Consider the following 20,767-nt stretch of genomic DNA (forward strand, 5'->3'; position numbering starts at 1 on the left):
TCATAAATCGCCAAAATATGTGACGCCGTTATGCCGTTATCACGTCCCGTTACAAAATAACGTCATCACACGACATTGTAGCTTGGTCAAAGGTAGATCTATCACGGATGATGTGCAAAACCATGCACGTTAGGTGCAGAAGCTTTCGGAGGGATCAATACGACGACGGAGATGAACAAGATGATGGCTTTCGTCTTCGACTCGTCTTACGTGAAAGCACATGAGACCCTATGAGTTTTTTTTTCTTCTTCTTCTCTGCATTTATCCACTTTTCTTTCCTCCAACACCTTGCTAGGGAACGCATGGTGGTGTATACGTCATTGCTAGGCGAGTTTATGCTGCAAACACTGCCTGCGCTGAACTCGCTACTGCGCCCTGTGCACATTTTCTCGTCCTTCGTTTAGTAAGGCGTTGTTTCACCATAATGAGCTTAATGAGGAGCCCGTGAATTACAAAAAAAATTGTGACGTGTTCACTTTCGCGCCACGATGTGTTTCACGAAGTGAAACAATGAAATCGTTTCGATTGATAAGTTGCTCTCTGAGAACCTTAATGTCGTAATTTCACTATTAAGAGTCTACTAAAAGAGAAAATTTTGATCACTGTTCCATTTTTAAATTTTGCGCCGCAAAGTCCACGTATATATTTTGTACTTTCGCGTGAATGATAAACGATATTCTCTTAAACTTGGTAAGTAATACCGATGGCCCCCTCAGTGGAGAATGTACTTCATTTTCACTGATTACGAACTACATAGGACTTCGTAGACGCGATCAAACTCTATCACGTCAAGGCGTTTGGTTCGGGAACTTCAGGTGTTTTCTCTTCGCACTTCCTTTTTGCGGGTCTTCTCGTGGCAAGCGCGCCGATTTTGGAAATTCACTAATGAGATAAAATTGTTGTTATCCTTAATGGCCCTTTAACGTATAAGCTATATGCTTCGTTCACGGCGGCTCATAACAGCGATAGGCAGGCGCAGCGGTTATCACTTTTGCTCTCGCAACCACCAGGTGCGTCGTCGCAGAGCCACAGCCATCGTCGCAGAGCGGCCGCGGTGGCAGAACGTTCGGTCAAATACAGGGGTCGTTTGCGCGCGGAACATTAGGGAGCACTGTATTCAAGGTGCGTAAGCGGGCACGCCACTTAAACTTTTTTCTTATTTCGCGGGCATCTGCAATAATCAGAGAACAGCAATACTTCAAGCACAATAAGTTAGAAACAGTCAAATGGGATGTTTCACAAACCGATCAACTACATCTTATTTAAAACTTTTTCGGCCAGCTTCATTGCCTCAAAAGCTGATACATAATTCTTGCCTAATTAATCAGTGTTAAATGAAGCAACGAAATAGCGCAATATTCTCCATGCAATAACCACAAGCATTATTTTGGTTGTATTGTGATAGTCTGTATGCAATTTTTTGTTACTTTTTCTGGCTAAATTTAGCTTGGGCATGTATGCAATTATGAAACTGCATTCACTGTGCATCTTATATTTCTGCTTCAAGTTCTGAAATAACAGTTGACTAGTATTGCAGTCCTCACTTAAAGCAAGTTTACTTTACATTAGTTTTGTTGTAGCTGGCATGACACTTTATGAAAACGTTCATGTCCACAATGTGATATAATGCTTCTTGAAATTTTCTATGAGAGGACTACAAAATGTTTATAGATAGAAATAATGAACGTGGTGAACTGATTATGAATGTACAACATTAAACCCTGGCACTCATATCAAAATGTCTTCTGCCTAAATTTTTCCTCCAGTTGGATATGTATCAAACTGTGGCAAGTAATGTGTAGGTAGTATATAACAAATAAACATGATTTTAAATTAATAAGTTTATTGTCATTGCAAGCATTTTGCGTACAGTGAGGAAGGAAGGAAGCAACCAAAGGTAGAAGGCAGGGAGGTTAACCAGAAAGACATCAGGTAAGCTACCTTACACTGGGGAATTAGGGAAGGGGACAAGAAAGATGAGAAAGAGAGAAGAAAAAGAAAAAGGAAAAGACAGACAGTCAATTCACTGTGGCGTGTAGAACTCTACCGCAAGTCAGAGGCATTCACACAAACTCGTAGTCCTCAAAAAACATAAGAGGGCTTTCACTGTCTTGTGGGCTGTCGAGGGATGTGGACGGTGCTGTATTAGCACCTGCACAGAAAGAGGCCGATCATTCAGTCGCCGCAATGCGTTGGCAAGTACTTGTCTCTCTGAGGTCAATCGAGAACAGCAGGTGTTCAATATTTTCATCAGTGTTGCAAACATCGCATGCTGCACTATCAGTCATTCCGATTAACGTGGTACAAGCTTTCGTGAAAGCAAGTCCCAGTCAAAAACGATAGAGAAGCGAAGTGTCACGTCGATGTAGGCCGGGTGCAGGTCAGAGTTGTAGTGAAGGGTCATGTTCATGTAGTCTGGTACGTCGTATGCTTGGTGTGTTCCACTCAGTCAATGTGAGACTGCGAGCCAGTTGGCGAATTTGCCTCGCAGCGTCCGCTCTTGAAAGCGGAATCAAAACACTGTTTACTTCCTGATCTGATGTGTGAGCAGCATGATCTGCAGAATCATTTCCATTGCTGCCACAATGCCCAGGTAACCACTGAAAGTCGATGTCGTGGCCTTTTTGTATTAAGAGGTGCTGAAGTTTCACGGTTCGATAAGTCAACTGCCCGTGGCATCCGCGTCGGTGAACTGATGGCACGCACTGTAACGCTGGTTTTGAGTCAGAAAACACGGCCCATTTACTTGGTCTTTCTTCAAAATTGACGAGTTCTAGTGCACTGCGCAAAGCCTCGAGTTCTGCCGCCGTGAACATCGTCGCATGCGAAGTCTTAAAACGCAGAGTTACCTCTTGTAATGGTATAACCACTGCTCCACATGAACTAGACGATGTAGACGTGCCATCTCTGTAGATGTGCACGTGGTTACTGCAGGTCTGGTCCAGTACTAATAGACTCAGTTGTTTTAGGGCATGTGTCGGTAGGTCAGATTTTCTCCGCATTCCTGGGCTCATTAAGTAAACTCGTGGCCGACTCAAGCCCCAAGGAGGAAGCAGTGGCTTTGATGCAGGTGCATACGCCTCAGTAAATGATGAGCATTGCTTGCAGACAGTGGCACCGTATGTCGTGCGGGGCCTTTCAGCAGCGAGGCTCCCCGGGTGGTGGGAAGGGGTCCTGGTATAATGCCTGTGGTGCATACGCGTTGTCTCGGTAATATTATGTGTCTTGATTTAGTGATCTCGGGCAATGACAATGGTTTCAGCTGTTGAAACACTGCAGGGTAATCCAAGGCATATCTTGAGTGCTTGGGCTTGAATGCTCTGAATTTTATGCAGGTTAGTCTTGCCTGTGTTAGATATTGTAATTAAACTCTACCATAAGAATCCGATAAACTGCACCCTGTACAGTTGTAGCATGGACGGTACGGGCACTCCCCATTTCTCTTCTGCAAGGAATTTGAACATGTGAATGTTGCGATCAACTGCTTCTTCACATAGTTCGCGTTCGGAGTCCACAACAGGTTTCTGTCTATTATGACTCCTAAGAATCTGTGGCTTCTGCTGAACGATATGTGTTCTCCGTTAATCGAGATGCTGTAAGCAGGCATCGGTTTCCGCGTGAATGCTACCACTGCACATTTTCCGCAGGACACCTCGAGACCTTGTTTACGAACGTAGCATGACGTCGTTGTGGCAGTTTTCTGAAGGCAGTCTCGAAGCTGTAGCCTTGTCACACCTGATGAAGTCAGCGTAGATAGAAAATTCTTCAGTGGTTGGTAGGTGCTCGACTAGTCCACTGAGGGTTATATTGCGAAGTGTAAGGCTTAGCACTCCTCCTTGAGGGACTCCTCGGCTACTGCAATACTCAGGTGTTGGGCCATTCACCATCGTCACGTAGAATGATCTCAGCTGTAAGTAGCTGTACACCCACACATATACCTTTCCACCAAGACCTACTGTTTCCAAAGCACTAAGGATGGCTTCATGGGCGACATTGTCTTAAGCTCCCTTAACGTCTAGAAACAGGGCAGCACACAGTTTCTTAGAGGCTTTCTGGTGTTCAACATATGTCACCAGATTAACAACATTGTCAATTGATGAATGGCCGTGCCTGAATCCAGTCATGGATACTAGATAAATTTCATAGTGCTCTAAATACCACTTCATTTGTGTTAAAGTAATTCTTTCCACTGTTGTTCCCACACAACTGATAAGCACAATATGACGGTATGAGGCAATATCCACGAGATTCACCAGCTTTGAGAAGCGGAATGAGGCGACTTGACTTCCATGCTTGGTAAACCATACCAGTCTGCCAGGAGTCATCGTATAGGCATAAGAGTGCCTTCCGAGATTCGTCTCCAAGGTTACAAAGGGTACACAATGCAGTCAGGTCCGGGTGCTGAAGAACGTCTGCACAGTGCCAGTGCCACTTCTACCTCATCCATAGAAAGTGGGCATTCTATGCGGGGATCACGTGAGAGAAGCGGGTTGTCGAGTATTGCTATTCTTGTTTTCATGAAATTGGACTTGACGGCGATTCTTCGACAGAAGGATTCTGCGAGGTCAATCTATCTACATTGTAGGTGAAGTGCCAGAGATGTGAATGGGTCTCGCTGACCAAAGGTTGTGCTAAGAGCCCGGACAGTTCTCCATATCAGAAATAGGGGCTTTTCACGGATCCGACGACTCGCAGAAGGATGCCCAACGTCACCAAGCCAGTTTATTCATGTGCCGTCGTATTTTCTTTTGAGTGCATCTAGTTAGCCTACGATAGAGGCGAAAATGCTGTAGGCCCGTGTGCTCAGATTTGCGTGCACCTTAAAGAACCCCAGGTGGTCAAAATTTCTAGAGTCCTCCACTACCGCGTCTCTCATAATCATATGGTGGTTTTGGGTCGTTAAACGCCACATATATATCAAATCGTCTAGCCAGCCTCTAATCATCCATGCACTTTGTCCGTATGTATCTACGTTCTGCACGACGATGTATTGCATGTAGTTTCTCAAGCTTTTGAGCTTGCATACGATGAGTGTTGCGAGTTCAACCAGTCAGCATTACTTCAGGCCTTAACACAAGTCGAGAATCAAAGTAGAGGTCGAGAATCTGTGATGATGCAAGGTTTGTCGGTTTGACAAGTTTCTGTTCTGATGTTTTCTCGACGACATAGCACCAACGATGTCTGTCAAACATTGTATTCCCGAGCACATTCACAAGACAAAACACATCTCCACAATATATGTACAGCTCTGAGATCTGTCCAAAACTAGGTAGTATGGCTTTCTGCAGAATGACCACATCTTTGACTTTGTACGTTATCTGATCGACAGTCACAGAATTAACTTTCCACACAGGAACGCCGGGTGAGAAAACTTCAGCCATGCAAGGGGGCAAATCTTTCTCTTTTAAAGGCCTGGCTTTAGTTGTCTGAATAGAGTTGTGAAACTCTGAATTACAGAGTTCATAGCTCTGTAATAACTGGTGTCGCCCCGCAATTGTCTTACAAATATTCCTGAAATTTTGGTTACGCACAGCAATGGATTTGAGATACTGATGTTTGGCCTCATAGCGCATACACCAGTATTGCTTCAGTGGGCCAAGTTCATTGATTAGTCTTGGATAATGCACCAGGAAATGAAGTTTCGGAATTACGTGGCCAGGGTACAGAATCTCAAAAGAAGATGAAAAGTAACGAATGTCATCCTGCAGACATGCAAGGTGGTCATGTGGAAGGCTGTCAGCAAATATGAGGTCAACAATCCTTTTGAAAAGCAAGTACACTTCCCAGTGCTCGTTGAGTTCCGGAACAATGTCTCCAATCATAAGGGACAAAAACCTAAACAGGCACCACTTCTGCGATGCAGTGCCCTTATATGGAGTTTTCGAAGTAAGAAAGTGTTTTTCGACAGCTTGTGGTTTGTTTTTCTTGTCATGTGCACCAAAACTGAATGCTGTGATGCAATCTAGGTCTGAATATCTAATAACATTGGTACTGATGAGGCCTTGCAAAACATGCTTTAAAACGTGAGGTATGCTTCCCTCAAGCACATCGTGCATCAGGTCCGGCGGTAGCTGCAGTGTTGCATCAAAGTACCAAATGTTTAAAAGGGGCGATTCACCTTTCACACCATAAAGTGCAGTGCTTAGTGGCTGGTTCACCCTAGCACCTTCAATGTGAGTTTCATGCAAACTCTTGTTTCGAATTCGCACATCCATTTCATGGAATACAGAGCTAAAAGTTGCATATGGTGCAGTGCAAAACCTGCACGGGCGCCCTCTGTTAAAACAACAGGTAAATCCACCCAGCCTATTCATAGAAAGGTTGTCGCCACTAAATGCAACGAGAATTGCTCTGACTTTAGCAGTAGCTGAATTTATGTGCACTGTAAAGCCGGTTGCTTCCAATCTCACAATGTCTGAAACAACAGGTTCCAAGATTGCCTTCATGCCATGCTTGTCAACAAGCCTGTATGGCGCAACAAGAGCTACATGTATGGAGCGTAGCTGTGACCTGTGACGAGCATGTAGGTTGAGCACACTAAAGTACACAACAATTACTTTATGAATGCCTCGTTTTGACCCCAAGGGGTTCACAATCTCGAGCTCATCGCTGTAAAGAACAAGAAACAGAGTGTATTGTGCCCCGTTCTCCAGAAGTGCCGACAGTTTTTCCTTGAAGAATACACCATCAAAAAAACTTCGGAGAACTGGTGATGGCTGCCCAATTGTGAAGCTTTGGTCTAAACGTTCACGAAAAGTCTCGGACAACATCAGGTTTTGGAGGACACGAGGTATAGGCACATACTGAAATGTCTCGCCAACAGCAAGAATGTGCTCCTCGGGTTTGACATAAGGAAGATGTTCCTTTGCGAAATTTTCCCGGAGTGACTTCGTGCTGGCACTTTGGAACACATCTTCCAGAAAGTCACAAGCAAGCAACTTTTGCACATCTTCTCCAGCAGAATCTAAGGGGATGTTTTGTTGTATTTGAGAAGCAAATGCCTTCATTATGTCAAAAAAGGTGTCCTTGAAATCGGCAAAAATGCTCTCTGTTATAGAGTGCGGCAGCTTGTGCACTTCAGCTACGCGAAAAAAAAGTAAACACATCTGCTTCTTGACTTTTAGTGTGAAGTCGTGAATAGAGCTAGAAGAACCGTGTGCAGTCACAGTGCAGGTACTTTCTTGTCCGTTGCTCGTATCTTCGGCAAATGAGCTCGAAGAAGGCAATTCTGCGTCGTCGAAAGCAGTGACATCTGTTGTAGCATCCAGCCGCGGTGTAACACTTCCTGCAGCGTTCCCCTGTTGAGGCTCGTCGAGCTCCACGTAGCTTCTATGGCAGCGGTAAATGTGTCTCCGGTACGATTCGAACTCGTGATATGTCTTTGCACACCCTTGCACACCACACATGACAGAAAAATCCGTATCGTGGCGATGATCTCTGATGTGCCATATGACCTTGCAAAACTTTGCCGACGAAAACGGGCACCGTGGGCACGTATGCATGGCGTGAATTTGTTTCACTCACACAAACTACGGCGATTCATTCCCGCAGAACAATCTGCGCGCACTGGGCCCGAAACTAGAGGAGCACAGCACAATAAAACGTCAGCCACGGCAACTAGCTTGAGCATACCATCACAGCAACAGCAACATTCCAAGACAAATACGATGATGAAGGAGATCGGCTCTACTAAGGAATTACTAAAAAATATGTGCTAATTTTATGTTGCGCTGCCTTCATTTCTTTTAAAGGCACATGCAGTTGGCGTAACTAAACTCTTCAACGTCAGAAATATCTTTTTATTATCAAATAAAAAAAAACTGCAGGTAGCGCGCACTACTACCTCTGAAGCCTTTCTAGAACTAGAGTAAAGAGGTAAAAGAACGAGGTGTTTATTTCTCCATCGCTGTGTGCCACTGTAGTACAAGCCAAGACAAGCACGTAAGCCGTTCGCCTCTTTCGCGCCTTGCTGAACTTGCCGTAGGACTGCTTCTCCGTTTGTGTGCTTTTTTCTTTTTGCTGCCGTGAAAATGTCGACACCGATTCAATGCTTGGTGTCATGGAAGGAGCGCAAGAAGATTATCTCCATTAACGGACACACCATGGAAGATGTCTTGGCTGCCGTGAAGGCTACAGATTTTGGAGATGTCGCGTCAACCGGCAGAATAGAGGTACGTTCTGGAAGTGCCTTTTGTTTTCTTCGCTCATACATTGCTCATACATGGCATTGCTGAGTAACCCAGGGGACCCATCTGCAATAGCGCGCGAATAGGAGAACAATACATGGCATTGCTGAGTAACCCAGGGGACCCATCTGCAATAGCGCGCGAATAGGAGAACAAAGAAGGAAAGTGTGTCCCAACTTGGGAGGCAGTCTTTTTTTTTTACTTGAGGAGCTGCAATATTTTTGTCGTATATAGTGTACCTTTGTTAAGCACTTAATGAAAGCATAAATGTGGCGGTCGTGTTTCAGCACCGGTGCTCGTTCACGCAAGTAATTAGCACTGGCCTTATGTGCGTAAAGATAAACACCAAGGTAAAATACATAGTGTGTCACGTGTGATGTGTCAATTCGAAGGAAGTGGTGACGTAAACCAAATGAAAAAAATCGGATGCCTTTATTTGAATAGAACCTAAGTGTTTCATTTGTGTGAGCACCAGAAGCCACTCCAACAGTTCAGTCAGGGATAGTAGGTTGTGGTATGCTGGCCTTGTCAGTGCACAAATGGCTAAAGGGATTTGGATGAACCAATGCCACCAAGAAACGTGATAATGGGAAGCATGAATGTAGGGTGTAGTTGTAGCTTCTGTATTAGCTGCTGTGGCCACACTGTTACTGTGCACTTAATAAAGTGCTAAGCCCCTGGCTGTATTTACTTCCACTAAAATGACGTCCCTTTTCCGTTTTGTAATGCAGCTGTAACGACAAGAAATAATGCCAGCCTTTTTGCTACTATGTTATCTATGTTACATTGGAGAAAGGGTCACTTTTGGCACAGTGAAAAATGCCAAAATGTTACTGTTACTGCGAAATGTTATGATGAATACCTTGCAACACTAGAGAATGCAAAGCATAAAATAAACTGAAATTTCATTGAATATAATAGGCTGCTCACAAGAAATGATCCTGCAGAGTATCAGCCATGCTTGCATCAAAGTAGTTATTGGCAGTAAAATCATAAGACGAAGAAAAGAAAACATGAGGACGAGTGCTGACAACGTATGGCAAAATTGCTGCTCCCGACACAAGTGTTTAATTAATTTGCATCTTCTCGAAGCCACCTATTCATTCACCACTCAGCCTGTCCCACATACATTTTGCCCACGGTGCAAGAATACTTCAGGTGAACGAACGTTGCGAAGCGAGCGCTTGGCGGGGAGGTACCGATTATGTTCTCGTTTGCGGCATGCCGATAGATGGCTCGACAGACTGAGGACCATGGCGGGCTGTTGGCAAAATCCGCAAAGCACATCCAGCACGTGGGCGGTGGGTCCCAATCTGAGAAAACTGGCCTATCGCACGATATCAACCACGCGACACCCATAGAGCGGCACCACTGAAAAGGGGGGTGATAAGGGAACGGGGTTGATGGCGGCGCGAAGTTGTTGTGGCGACAATAAATGAGCGCCGTTACTTTCTTACGTCACGGGGTTTTCCTACACCCAGATGGGGGGGGGGGGGAGAGAAGCCGGGGCAAAATTTGTAGCGCCATCTCTCGGGCCTCTTGCGAACCAGAACATTATCAGGCAGCGAATAGTCCCGGCGTTCACTCACCTAGAATATTCTTGCACCGTGATCTTGCCGCATCAGCATTGAATTTCTTAGATGCTGCCTGTAGCACACATGGTCTTTTTCTTGAAACAAGTGGCACTGCCTCTTACCTTTTGTTCAGGAAGTGATGTATAACCAGCTTCAAGGGTGCTGAAAAACACCATGTGAGCACTAGTGTGTCCAGCTGTCATTTTTATTTGATGCGACACACTATGGAAAGAAGGAATGACAGTAGTATTACTAATTCTGCATCATGCTCATGCACCACCATCAGTAGAACTTCAAGCAGCGACACGAGCAGATGACATGCAAAACCAGCAGTAATTAGTCTCAATTTAGCTTGGAAAGCTGGGCCACACCCTGTGTGTGCAGGAACGAAATACTGCATTCCACATGGCAGATGGTTCACTAGCTCCTTTTGCTCTCAAAAGGGCAACAAGCTCTATGAGAGGGTGAATACTCCTAGCTAACACAGCTGGTGAAGAAGTGCATAACAAGGTCAAGAAATCTTATGCTACTTTTTGACAAAAGATCATTTGTTAGTGTGAACAAATTCCGAGCGATTTCGAATGTTCTGATGATGCTTTGTGCTTCTTAATGCTTCCCCATTGTAGACGTAAATATCGCTAGAAGATCGACCACATTCCGAACATGTGAACCACTTATAAACCAACCGATTCTCCAGAAAGTCACCGAGAACTGGTGCCGAGCCTGAGTCAATACATGTGTTTTTGGCACATTATAGGCACTGCCAGCTGTATAGGAAAAGCACAGATGGAAATCAAGCAACTGGAAACAAGCAATGAAACTCCAGCCTTCCATGCTGGCCTCCTCGTGCGCCCCTCGCATTTCTTCATCTTTCAATGTTTCTCTGTCTCCTCTTCACAAACATTGCACTTGTCGTTCCTGAAAGCCTCATTCATAGCAGAGCCTGTTGCTCTTTGAGTTCACTTATTTGAAGAAGAAAAAAAGTATCGAACTGTCCATCATTCAAAATTCATTATACCACACTCGCACACACAAGACGCAGCCCTGCTTTTCGAGACTGACTACTGCTGGTTTTCTGCATCATCTGCTCATGTCGTACTGAAGTTCATCTGACAAGCTGCAGTCAGTCCCGACATCCATAGGGTGTAGTGTCGAATCAAGGAGGCTGGCAGACGTGCTACTGCTCACATGTGCTCTCAGTGCCCACGAAACAGGTGGTACGTGTTGCCTAGTGAACAAAAAGAGAAGAGGATGTGCTGCTTGTTCCAAAAACACACAAAGTCTGCCACATGCATCGTCTATAAAATTCGATGTTCATAATGAATTACATACAGCGCGATATGGACTTTTTTATGCAAAACCAACTAGCCCAAAGCTTCACTCGATGTTCATGCAGCAAGATGTATGTGGGATTTGCTATTCAGTTGACATTCAGCGCCTATCCTCATGTTTTTTTTTTTTTTCTTCGTCCTGTGTTTGCGCTGTTAATTTATCTGATACAGTTGATATTCAGCGTCTATCCTCATGTTTTCTTTCTTCGTCCTGTGGTTGCGCTGTTAATTTATCTCGTACACGCGCCAACTAGCCTGTCTTTTGCCACTTGAAAGTAAAACTGGTATGTGTAAATAAACATGACAGGGACATGGAAAGAATGAACAAGAACAGTTTGCCACTTGTTCACTTCATGCATACAAATTGCACCTGTGTGGCTAGCATAGTAATGTCTTTGAAATAATACTGACAGCTGAAAGTTTTATTATTTGTTGCCCACGGTAATTGTGTTTGTATAAGCATTAAATTTCTTTCAGGTTTACAATGCACAATTTGAAGCTTATGTCGACCCTCCAGGGAACCATGTCTTTTGTGATGGGAGCAAAATTAGAATAATCACTGATGAGGCCATGCCTCATGCTTGCAGGTGAGTAGCTCAACTTCGAATTGTTGCACCAAACTGAAAGCCTGCTGATTTTTATCCTGTTTTCAGCACAAATGAACTGCTTGTGGTTTCTCCCGAGTTGGAGCCATCAACTACTCAACCTTTTCACGGAAGTGATTATAGACTGCCACCCCTTCCCTTAGACCTAAAAGTTGCCATTGGCAATACAGAACTCGGAAAAGTTTCGAGTCGGACAAAATCAAGGATTGTGTCTTGGTTAAGCCACCATTTGATGAACTTCACTGTGTAAGTGCCTCCGTACTCTCCTGTATATTATTGAATACCGGCTGAACATTTGTTGCTTTCATAGATACCCAGGAAGGCGGCTCTATGAGGCTGCTTCAAAGGCACTCGTTGTTGAATACCCTGTCCTTAGAGACACAATTGGTACTGGTTGGGTAAGTGAAATTTTTTACGATTTGGACATATCGCAATATCCACAGAAAATGTTTGGCAGATTATGATAATGCTATCAGTTGGAAAGAAAAAGGGACTGGAAAAGAAAACGGTGAAACATATAAGATTGTTTGAATAACTATATTCTTTGCATTCTCGAGACATCATATCGGACCGGCACGGTGATATTAAAATTGTATATTGTGTGTGCTGCATGCTAATTAGTAACAATCTGGTGTCACGCGGAATGCACTATTTTACGTGCAATTTTCGAACCTGGCTTGTGGCATGTTTTGTCACTTCTAGAACTAAGGAGTAGCTGGTGCCTCATTTGTGCACCAACATCTGCTTTCATGGCAATAAAAAAAAAAAGCAAAATGTATGTGAATGGGAAAACTAGGAATAAAGAACGAAAACAAACATTTGAGAGCTACAAGGCTAAACATAGAATGTAGCACAAGCAAGTAACAAGTCCTTTTATCTGAGGGCGGAGGGGGGGTGAAGGAGCACAAGTGCACATTAGAATCGGGGTTTGCACTATTTTTTTTTTTTCATGTAAATGTTGTGTGCGTTGGAGTTGGGTAAGTCGGTAAGCTAATGTATGGGTCATTGTATGGGTCATTCAACGCCAACTTGTACGAGCCTTGGCGCTCAACCATCTGCGATATCAACAATGGACCATCCATATAAAGCAAGAAGTGGCCCGCCGAAATATTTTTGGGTGAAAAAAGGTCCTCAGGATCAATAAACAAAGTTCTTCACTGACTGACTGGGAGCAGCAAGCCACACATGAAGTTTTTTCGGAAAGCTTGAAACTTTAGCTTGTAACACGCGTAGTGAAAAAATCTGGTCTTTCCAAATTAAGTTAGGACAAAATTTTTCCTATAGAATGATGGTAGGCTTTTTACTAAAAATAGGTTTAACAAACTTTTATGTTTGCATGGGTTTTTATGTTACCTTAAATATGGACACAATTTTTAATGTTTGGGATTTTTTTACAAACAGACTACATTTAGTGATATGCAATATTTTGTATTGTTTGAGTGTCAGAAACTTTTACTGTCACACAAAAAATAGTTTGAGACACATATACTGTCAAATGGCTTGCAAAGCTGGCGACAAAGTTGCATAAAAGGTAATTTTTGCTCTAGTTTAGTCGTAAATTTTACACTGAGGTTGTTCTAGTAAAATTATGCTAAATAGCATATTTACTAGCAACATCAATTATCTATTCGTGGAGACAGTTTTATCAAATTACTTTTTGTTTTAAGAAAGTTAAATATTTGTGAAGTGTACTACTGGTTCTTGCACGTGTTCTGTCATCGAAGAAATGCGTCTAGCAGTAAGTAAAACATACGTTGGCTCAAGTTCTGCAGCGGAACATCTAGACTACATAATCGCATAATCATCGTTGCATTGTTGTCTGTGCTTACTGTAATGTTTTATATTGAGTATTAGCCTTGGTCAGTGAGAAATGCGAGCCCTACTGGAGTGTGTTTAACCTCGTACGGCTTCCATTGATGGCCCGCATTGTCTGATTACATAAGGGGTAATTAACACTCATGTGTGTGATACTTTGTTACCTACACATTTAATTAAATGTGGGAAAAGAAAAAGATATTTGTTGCTTGAATATACCAGATAAGTTGCACTTATGAACACACACAATCCTATACAAGTGATGATGTTTGACCAGTGCCATAGGTTGGTGCAAAATTATGTGTCCTTGATATAGCAACATATATTTTTATGAACCGTAGTGTTCTTCCCACTTTTAAGTGTGAAGAACACTCTATTGTTGTGGTTGCAGATTGCAGCTTCATTTGCATCGGATGAAGGATCCTGCAGATGCTTAAAAGTTTTTTTTATAACTTGACACATGCCTAAATTAGGCTCAGGGCTCTTTAACGAGATATCATGCTTGCGATAGTTCTGCTTGCGAATGTTTCTGCTTGCGAATGTATCATGCTTGCGAATGTTTGCGATAGTTCTAGGAGCACCTGACAGCAGGCCTGCTGTGGCGAAGCATGAAGATACAGACGTGCGAGAGATAATTGAAGCTGATGCTATCTTTCGCAAAGGTGACACGTGCGTAAGTGCACCGTCAGTTGACCTGTTAGATCGGGAAAGTGGCTAGTGGATAGACTGGTGGCACCACTGTGCACGGATATATAGCTTGGCGTTTCCTGAAAATAAAAATTGTTGAAGCTAGCGCATTGTGTTGTCCACTCCCTCATGTCCCTGTCTCTTAGCGCTCAATATGTCGTCAAGTTCTATTTACCAGCAAGCCCAAAAAATGGCACTATCAAAATACAATACGCTTTGAAATATTTTAGATCACGTGCACACAAAATTTAAAAATGAAATTTTGAACTCAATTTTCTCCTCTATCAATACACCTATGATGGTGAAATAAATTACGCTATAGAACTCTGAGCACAATTTATCAATCTTAACAAATTCATTGTTTCTCTTTTGTGTCCCTTTAATGTGTTGCACCTAACATCATGTTTCTTTTTATCTCAAATATTTGTTTATGTAGCATGAACTTCAATGAGACCACTACGTAATCTCTATGTAAATAGTCTTCCAAAGTCCAATATGCTTATTTGCAGGACTCTTGGAAAGTATCCATCCAGTATAAATTCGGGTACATGCGAAGAACTCTCAGTACTCTGCCTGCTGTGCAGGAAGCCAAGGAGGTCTATGGAAAACGGAAACCTCAAGATAGTGCCATTGCTGCACAAACTAAACGGCAACGCCGCGTGGTAGCAATTTCTGTTTTTAAGTTCATTTCAATGTTTTACAAGTAACATTTGCATGGGGCTTAGCTCGCTAATAACAGTCTACGGCTTCATCATCGCTTGAGTAAGTGAAATGTTTTGGCACTAAAACGGCACTCCGCATGAGCTGTCTTTTTCTGCTTCAACAAGCCCCATTTTAAAAAAAATAAAAAATGTGGGGGGGGGGTTAATGACATAACTAGGTAGCAGCATGTTGCCTTAATTCCAGGAAGACTATGGTTGCCTTATACAAGTGTTCGTTCTACTTTTTTTTTTTACCCTGTTAGACAACAAGCATCCCATATGATGACCACGATGAAGGTGTTTTAGTGGGACACTTGGAATTCATGTCCAAAGAGATGTCGAAGCGTGCTCCGGACCTCCAGAAATTGAGCGAATCGATGAAGCAGACACGCTCTTCTAGGAGGTCGTGGATGAAAGATACAGTGCCTACAACAGCTGAGATACTTGAAAAGTATCCCGCTTTAGGAAATGTTGAGATGGTCAGTATCATGTGAATGCAGCATCTGCATTGCATGCTTTCACTTACGATATTTACCAGCTGTCTTTTTGAAACTTGAATAGGTTTTCAAAAGTAGCTTGTGAACAGGTTAGTGGGTCTTTAGCTGTACTACATTGAAGCAGGCATTGCTTGCACAACAGTGCTATGGTCAAGTTTTTAAGGAATTATTCATTCATTCTTTACTGACTTAAAGCCTCATTTTTATGTTAAATGCATGCAGGGAAGCAAGAGGCTGTCTGCTTAGCTATTTCGAGCATATTTCTGCTTCCCAGACCACTGGCTCCAAATCTGTTTTAAAATTTAAGTATGTTCACACTCTAACAAAGTTTACCAAAAAGCGTCCCGTGGATGGTTCGATACGATCATTATACAGTCCCAAATCCTTGACTACCAGGCTTATGAAAGCAGTAGAATACTAGCACGAAAACACATGGAGAAAAGAGTGGACGACACACTGCACTTCTCGCAACATAGTTTATTGCTGCAGCTGTAACATGCGCTTAAATACATGTAGGTGCAACTCCTCAAGTATATAATTAAAATTATGTTACACACCTTCGTGTTTTTTTAATTAGGTGTATGTTACGGCTGCAGCAATAAACTATGTTGTAACAAGTGCAGTGTGCCGTTCACTCTTCTTCTGTCCATGTGTTCTCGCGCTAGTATTCTACTGTCATGAATATCCAACAAGCCTAAGCCGCTACCAGTGTTATGAAAGCACTTGACACTAACTCCTGGCTTTTTTATTTATTTTTTGTTTGTTTGACAAAGCATTTTTAATTGATTTCATTTCAGTGGGCAAACACTGGCCGACATGTAAAATAATAACATGTTTATGCCACCATTCCACAATAGCAATAGCAAAACAGATTGCAGTAAATGACTTGTGCATTGAGACAACTTTGTCTGCTTAGTTTTATATATTTGCTTTTGCATTTATTTTTCTTTTTTTACTCATGATGGCTGTCAGCTACAACAGAAATTTTCGAGAATGTCTTATGATGTTGCCAAAAAAAAAATAATTTTGGGTAGCAGATGGCACATAGTGTTGATAATTTGAATCATCATCATCAGCCTGATTACGTCCACTGCAGGACAAAGGCCTGCAGTGGAGTCAATATTTGAGTCAATTTTTTTTTTCGTGCTCAAATTCAGACAAATCTGAAAATGCATCAAGGTATATTGGGCATTGTCCATTCGCATTCACTCTGACGTAAGCACTGAAATGATGCCATAAACTGCATTTGAATCATTTTTTTTTAGGTTAGTATCATTCTGACAACAACTACACCTGCAGAAGCAAATAAACTTGTTTTTGATAAAATAAGCCACTTCGCGATATAAAAATTTTTTAATGTGTTCAGCCAAAAAAAATTGGGACCTGCTCTGTAAATATCTAGATACACCCATGTGTGTTTTTGTTTTCTCTACGACGAATTGACTGCCAAGTGTCTTTTTGACCTTCATTTCATTTATATGTTAGCTGGAAACTTGTTGCCCAGATTTGTAATTGCAAATTAATTTAAATATACTTCTATGATTATAGCTTCATGAAGAATTTACAGCAATAACAAGCATCCAGATGGAAAAAAAGCTGTTGGAATTTTTCAACAACTTTGGACCCAGGATTCTGGAGCTACTGAAAACTCGCCATTCAACAAAGGACCTGGTGAAGGAGCTCGAGAAGGAGCTTGAAAAACTGGAAGGCAATAGCCGTAAATGTAAGTATGTAAAGTATGTTCAGTCATTCTAGGTTCTCTTTGTATTACTGTTGTGATATTGCTGTGTGATTGTGATATTATTGCTGTGATATTGCAATAACAATCCTTTTCCAGATCGATTTGCAGTTGCCTTAATAGAACTCCTCCCACTGCTGCTGAAAGAGAAGCCGAAATTTCTGAGGGGCCCTGTAAGTAACTTTACGTTTCATTTAGTAAAGTAAAGCATATTGAAAAGGAAACGGCACAATTTTTTTGCACAGAAACAATGGTAAAGTGAAAAATAAAAACTTTTGACATAAATTTCATTGCACCCTAAAAGTTTATATGTTAAGGAAAACCCTATTATAATAAACACTAAAGCGTGACATGACCTTTTGGAATGACCATGCCTGCTTCTTTAGAAATGAGCATTTCTTCTGCATCTGTTTGTCGCAGAGGGAATTGTCATTTCTAGATGAGCACGTGTGCTTATGCCAGAAGGTCATGTCGTGCTTTAGCGTTTCCGTTGATAAATTTTCTCTTAGTATATTGCAGTGCATATTATCTTGATGTATTCGGGTCTCACCCGCAATGTTTGTTTACAAGACTCCACTCAGACCACGGCGTGGTGTGTTGGAAGCCTCACGATTGTGTTAGATGATTCCGTTATGATTGCGCGCCGGACGCCAATACAGTCGACGTCCGATTTCCCGGACCCTCAAGGGACCACGAAAACGTCCGCAAAAACGAATGCACGTGAAAATGCACCTTTTCTTGTAGGTATTTTTCGCTGACTGAGAGGGTAATGACCGGAGTACAAGATTTCCATTGCAATTCAGCCAATACATCGTTTAGGTGGCTCTGAAAATAGCCGTTTATTTATAAAAAAAATCTGACGTGGCCTGCGCTACCTCATAGGTCAGCACTTGGGCGCGAAGTAGTCGCCTATTTTCTTTTGCACGACGTTCCTCTTGCCCGCGATCATGTCTGCCTCAATTTCAGTCAACGTCATGTTGCTGCTGTACATTGATGATAGTGTCATCAGTGCTCACGTCAACTCCGAGCTCGTTGGCTGGGTAGGTGATGGCTCTTCGTTCACGGTGTCAGAGTCGTCGGAATCCTCCGTAACTTGACGAATGATTTCGTGATCGGTTAAGTCCGCACATAGCTCAAGGTCTTTGTCAGCGTCGGCGAAGCCCTCAAAGGTTATCCCAGCTGGAATCGACACGCCGGCAGGGCGCAGGACGAAGGAGCAGTTGGTGCCATCGCTGTAAATGGTGAATCCGCTAGACGAAAAGTGCAGCACGAAACGGCTAGGAACTCGATGGATGCTGGAGGTCGGGAAACGTGATCACTGAAGATAGCGCGCAGCAGCAAACGATCAACCGCAGGCACGACTGCAGAGCTGACAAAACAACACGTGAACGAACTCAGCGAGGTTTGGCTTGGCTAAGCCGCGGCTAGCAATAGATTGACACATGCGGTTTCGAGGTTACGGCAGCCGCGGCGCGGTGCGGGAGTTGGCAACGGTGCGAGTATGGCGGGTTCGAGGATATAAAAACAAACAAAATGGCGGCGTCAATGGTAACTTTCGGTCGGCGGTTAACAGTAAAAAGTACGGGAAATTGGATGCCAAAGGCTATAAGCGTCCGGAATTTCGGACTTTTTAATACATTGACTCTATGGGGAACTTGACGGTGCCGCAGATGAGTCCGGGAAATCGGGCATGTCCGGAATTTTGGGCGTCCGGGAAATCCGACGTCGACTGTAGTCTTGCTTCGTTGAGTGATTACGCGGCCACCATTGATAATGCTGGAATCTTTGATCGCACATGTATAAAAACAAGCACGCTTTACCACCTGTCAGAGGACCAATGGACATCGCTTTGTTCGCCACTAACAGTGCAATGTACAGATGGGCCACGTCTGCGTATAGCGCGTGAGCAGCCGGCCTTGCTTTGCGGCACGACACCTTGTGTGGTCATTGCGGGTTGTGATGTCGCGTGCACAGGAGCATGCACAGCTTTACAGACATGCGGGCCTGTTTTGCACAGGTGAGAATGGTGGAAAGTGTACCTGTTTAGCCAAAGATTCGCGATCCCTCAGGGCACTTTCGTCACATCTATTTCATAAAACAAAGGGCATTTTGATGGATATAGCGAGCCTGCACCAATGATGCAAGCTTTGTGGCTTTTTTGAGGCATGCGATTATATGTAGATATGATGATGCCAACAGCTGCGGAAAAAAAAAAGTCTAGACGGCCACAGAATCAAAACGATCACAAAGAGTGCGTTGTTTTGCAGCGTGTGTTATCAGTCGAAACGCGCCTCTTCTTATGCAATAGATATGACCAAAGTGCCTTGAGCGAGCGCGGATTTTTGGTTAAACAAGCACACCTGCCAACGTTGTCACCCGTGCAGAGCAGGCCTGCACGTTTGTAAGGCCGCGCATGCTCCTGTGCACGCGGCGTCACAACCTACAACGGCCGCAAGGTGTCTTGCCACAGAGCAACGCCGGCTGCTCGTGCACTATACGCAGACGTGACTGCGGCTGTACATTATTTGCAAAGTGTCTTTTCCTTTCGCGGCCACAAGTTCAGCGAAATAAAGATTTAATCTTCGGCAGCCCGACTGCTTGCTTCGTCCGGATCATGACTCTGTGACAATATATACGTTTCATGTGCAATGAAATTTGAGTCACGAGTCAACTCTCATTTGTGTTGTTTCTTTTATTATTCGTTGTCACCATTTGAAAAAAATTTGCTCTTTTCCATTTTTTAGCATTTTGATTCTGCTAATGGCTAATACTAATGTTTAACTTTACAGGACATCTACCCTGCTCTTTGTTTTGAGGGAACAAGTATCAGAGAGGCCGAAGAAATGACCGTAGTGTTTGAGGCATTCAACATTCATGTCGTCGATGTTATAGCCGGCATGACGGCTATCATGGAACTGTATTGGGTACTGGACATCATGTACTCGGAGAGTAACAAAAACACCTTAACGCTCCTCGAGTACTTTTGTGGACTACCAAGTGTGCCCAGAGCACCACTACTTTTAAGGACGATTTCGTCGATCAAGAGCTGATCTGACAGCAATGTGCAATAAGCAGAGCTTATATAATAAAGATTGAAGTGTGTGTATCAAATGCTGAAAGTTATGTATTTATGGCATGTTAGATGATGAAACTTGTGGTTTTCGTCATGTCTGCAGAAAGCCTTTCACCAACAACATGCACAAGAAATCTAGTTGTAGAGCCGCACTTCACCTATATTTGGGATCCTCTCATTATCTGAGGTTTCCTGCACTTTACCGTGCAACTAAAGCAGTCGGAGAGTGATTAGCGATTAGTATGTTACTGAAGTTTCTAAGTTCGTAATGTTTTTATCAAGTAGTGTGGGACGTGTTACGATTTGCACTTAGTAAGTGGTTAGGACCAATTACTAACTGGTTGCTAAGAGGGTAGTATTTGTTACAAACATGCTGCTTGCTTTATTTACTAAGAGGGTAGTATCTGTTACTAAGAGGCTGCTTGCTTCAGTTACTAAGAGGGTAGTATGTGTTACTAACATGCTGCTTGCTGCAGTTACTAAGAGGGTAGTATCTGTTACTAACAGACTTCTTGCTGCAGTTACTAAGAGGGTAGTATCTATTACTAAGATACTGCTTG

The 20,767-nt window shown here is 43.1% G+C and overlaps 2 protein-coding genes across 2 annotated transcripts in view; both read left to right on the forward strand.

Annotated features, from left to right (window-relative positions):
* LOC119181229 (rho family-interacting cell polarization regulator 2-like) overlaps nt 1-20,767 on the forward strand; it is a 336,392-nt gene that overhangs the window by 220,031 nt on the left and 95,594 nt on the right. The gene's annotated exons all lie outside the window — the stretch shown is intronic.
* LOC142774559 (uncharacterized) lies at nt 7,898-20,245 on the forward strand. The gene is made up of 8 exons (XM_075874995.1): nt 7,898-8,171; nt 11,569-11,678; nt 11,745-11,942; nt 12,007-12,094; nt 15,163-15,378; nt 16,945-17,119; nt 17,234-17,307; nt 19,924-20,245. The coding sequence occupies exons 1-8, from the start codon at nt 8,031-8,033 to the stop codon at nt 20,182-20,184; spliced, it is 1,263 nt and encodes a 420-aa protein (XP_075731110.1). The 5' UTR covers nt 7,898-8,030; the 3' UTR covers nt 20,185-20,245.

The sequence above is a fragment of the Rhipicephalus microplus genome, chromosome 10 (genome assembly GCF_043290135.1).
Source record: "Rhipicephalus microplus isolate Deutch F79 chromosome 10, USDA_Rmic, whole genome shotgun sequence".
Classification (NCBI taxonomy): domain Eukaryota; kingdom Metazoa; phylum Arthropoda; class Arachnida; order Ixodida; family Ixodidae; genus Rhipicephalus; species Rhipicephalus microplus.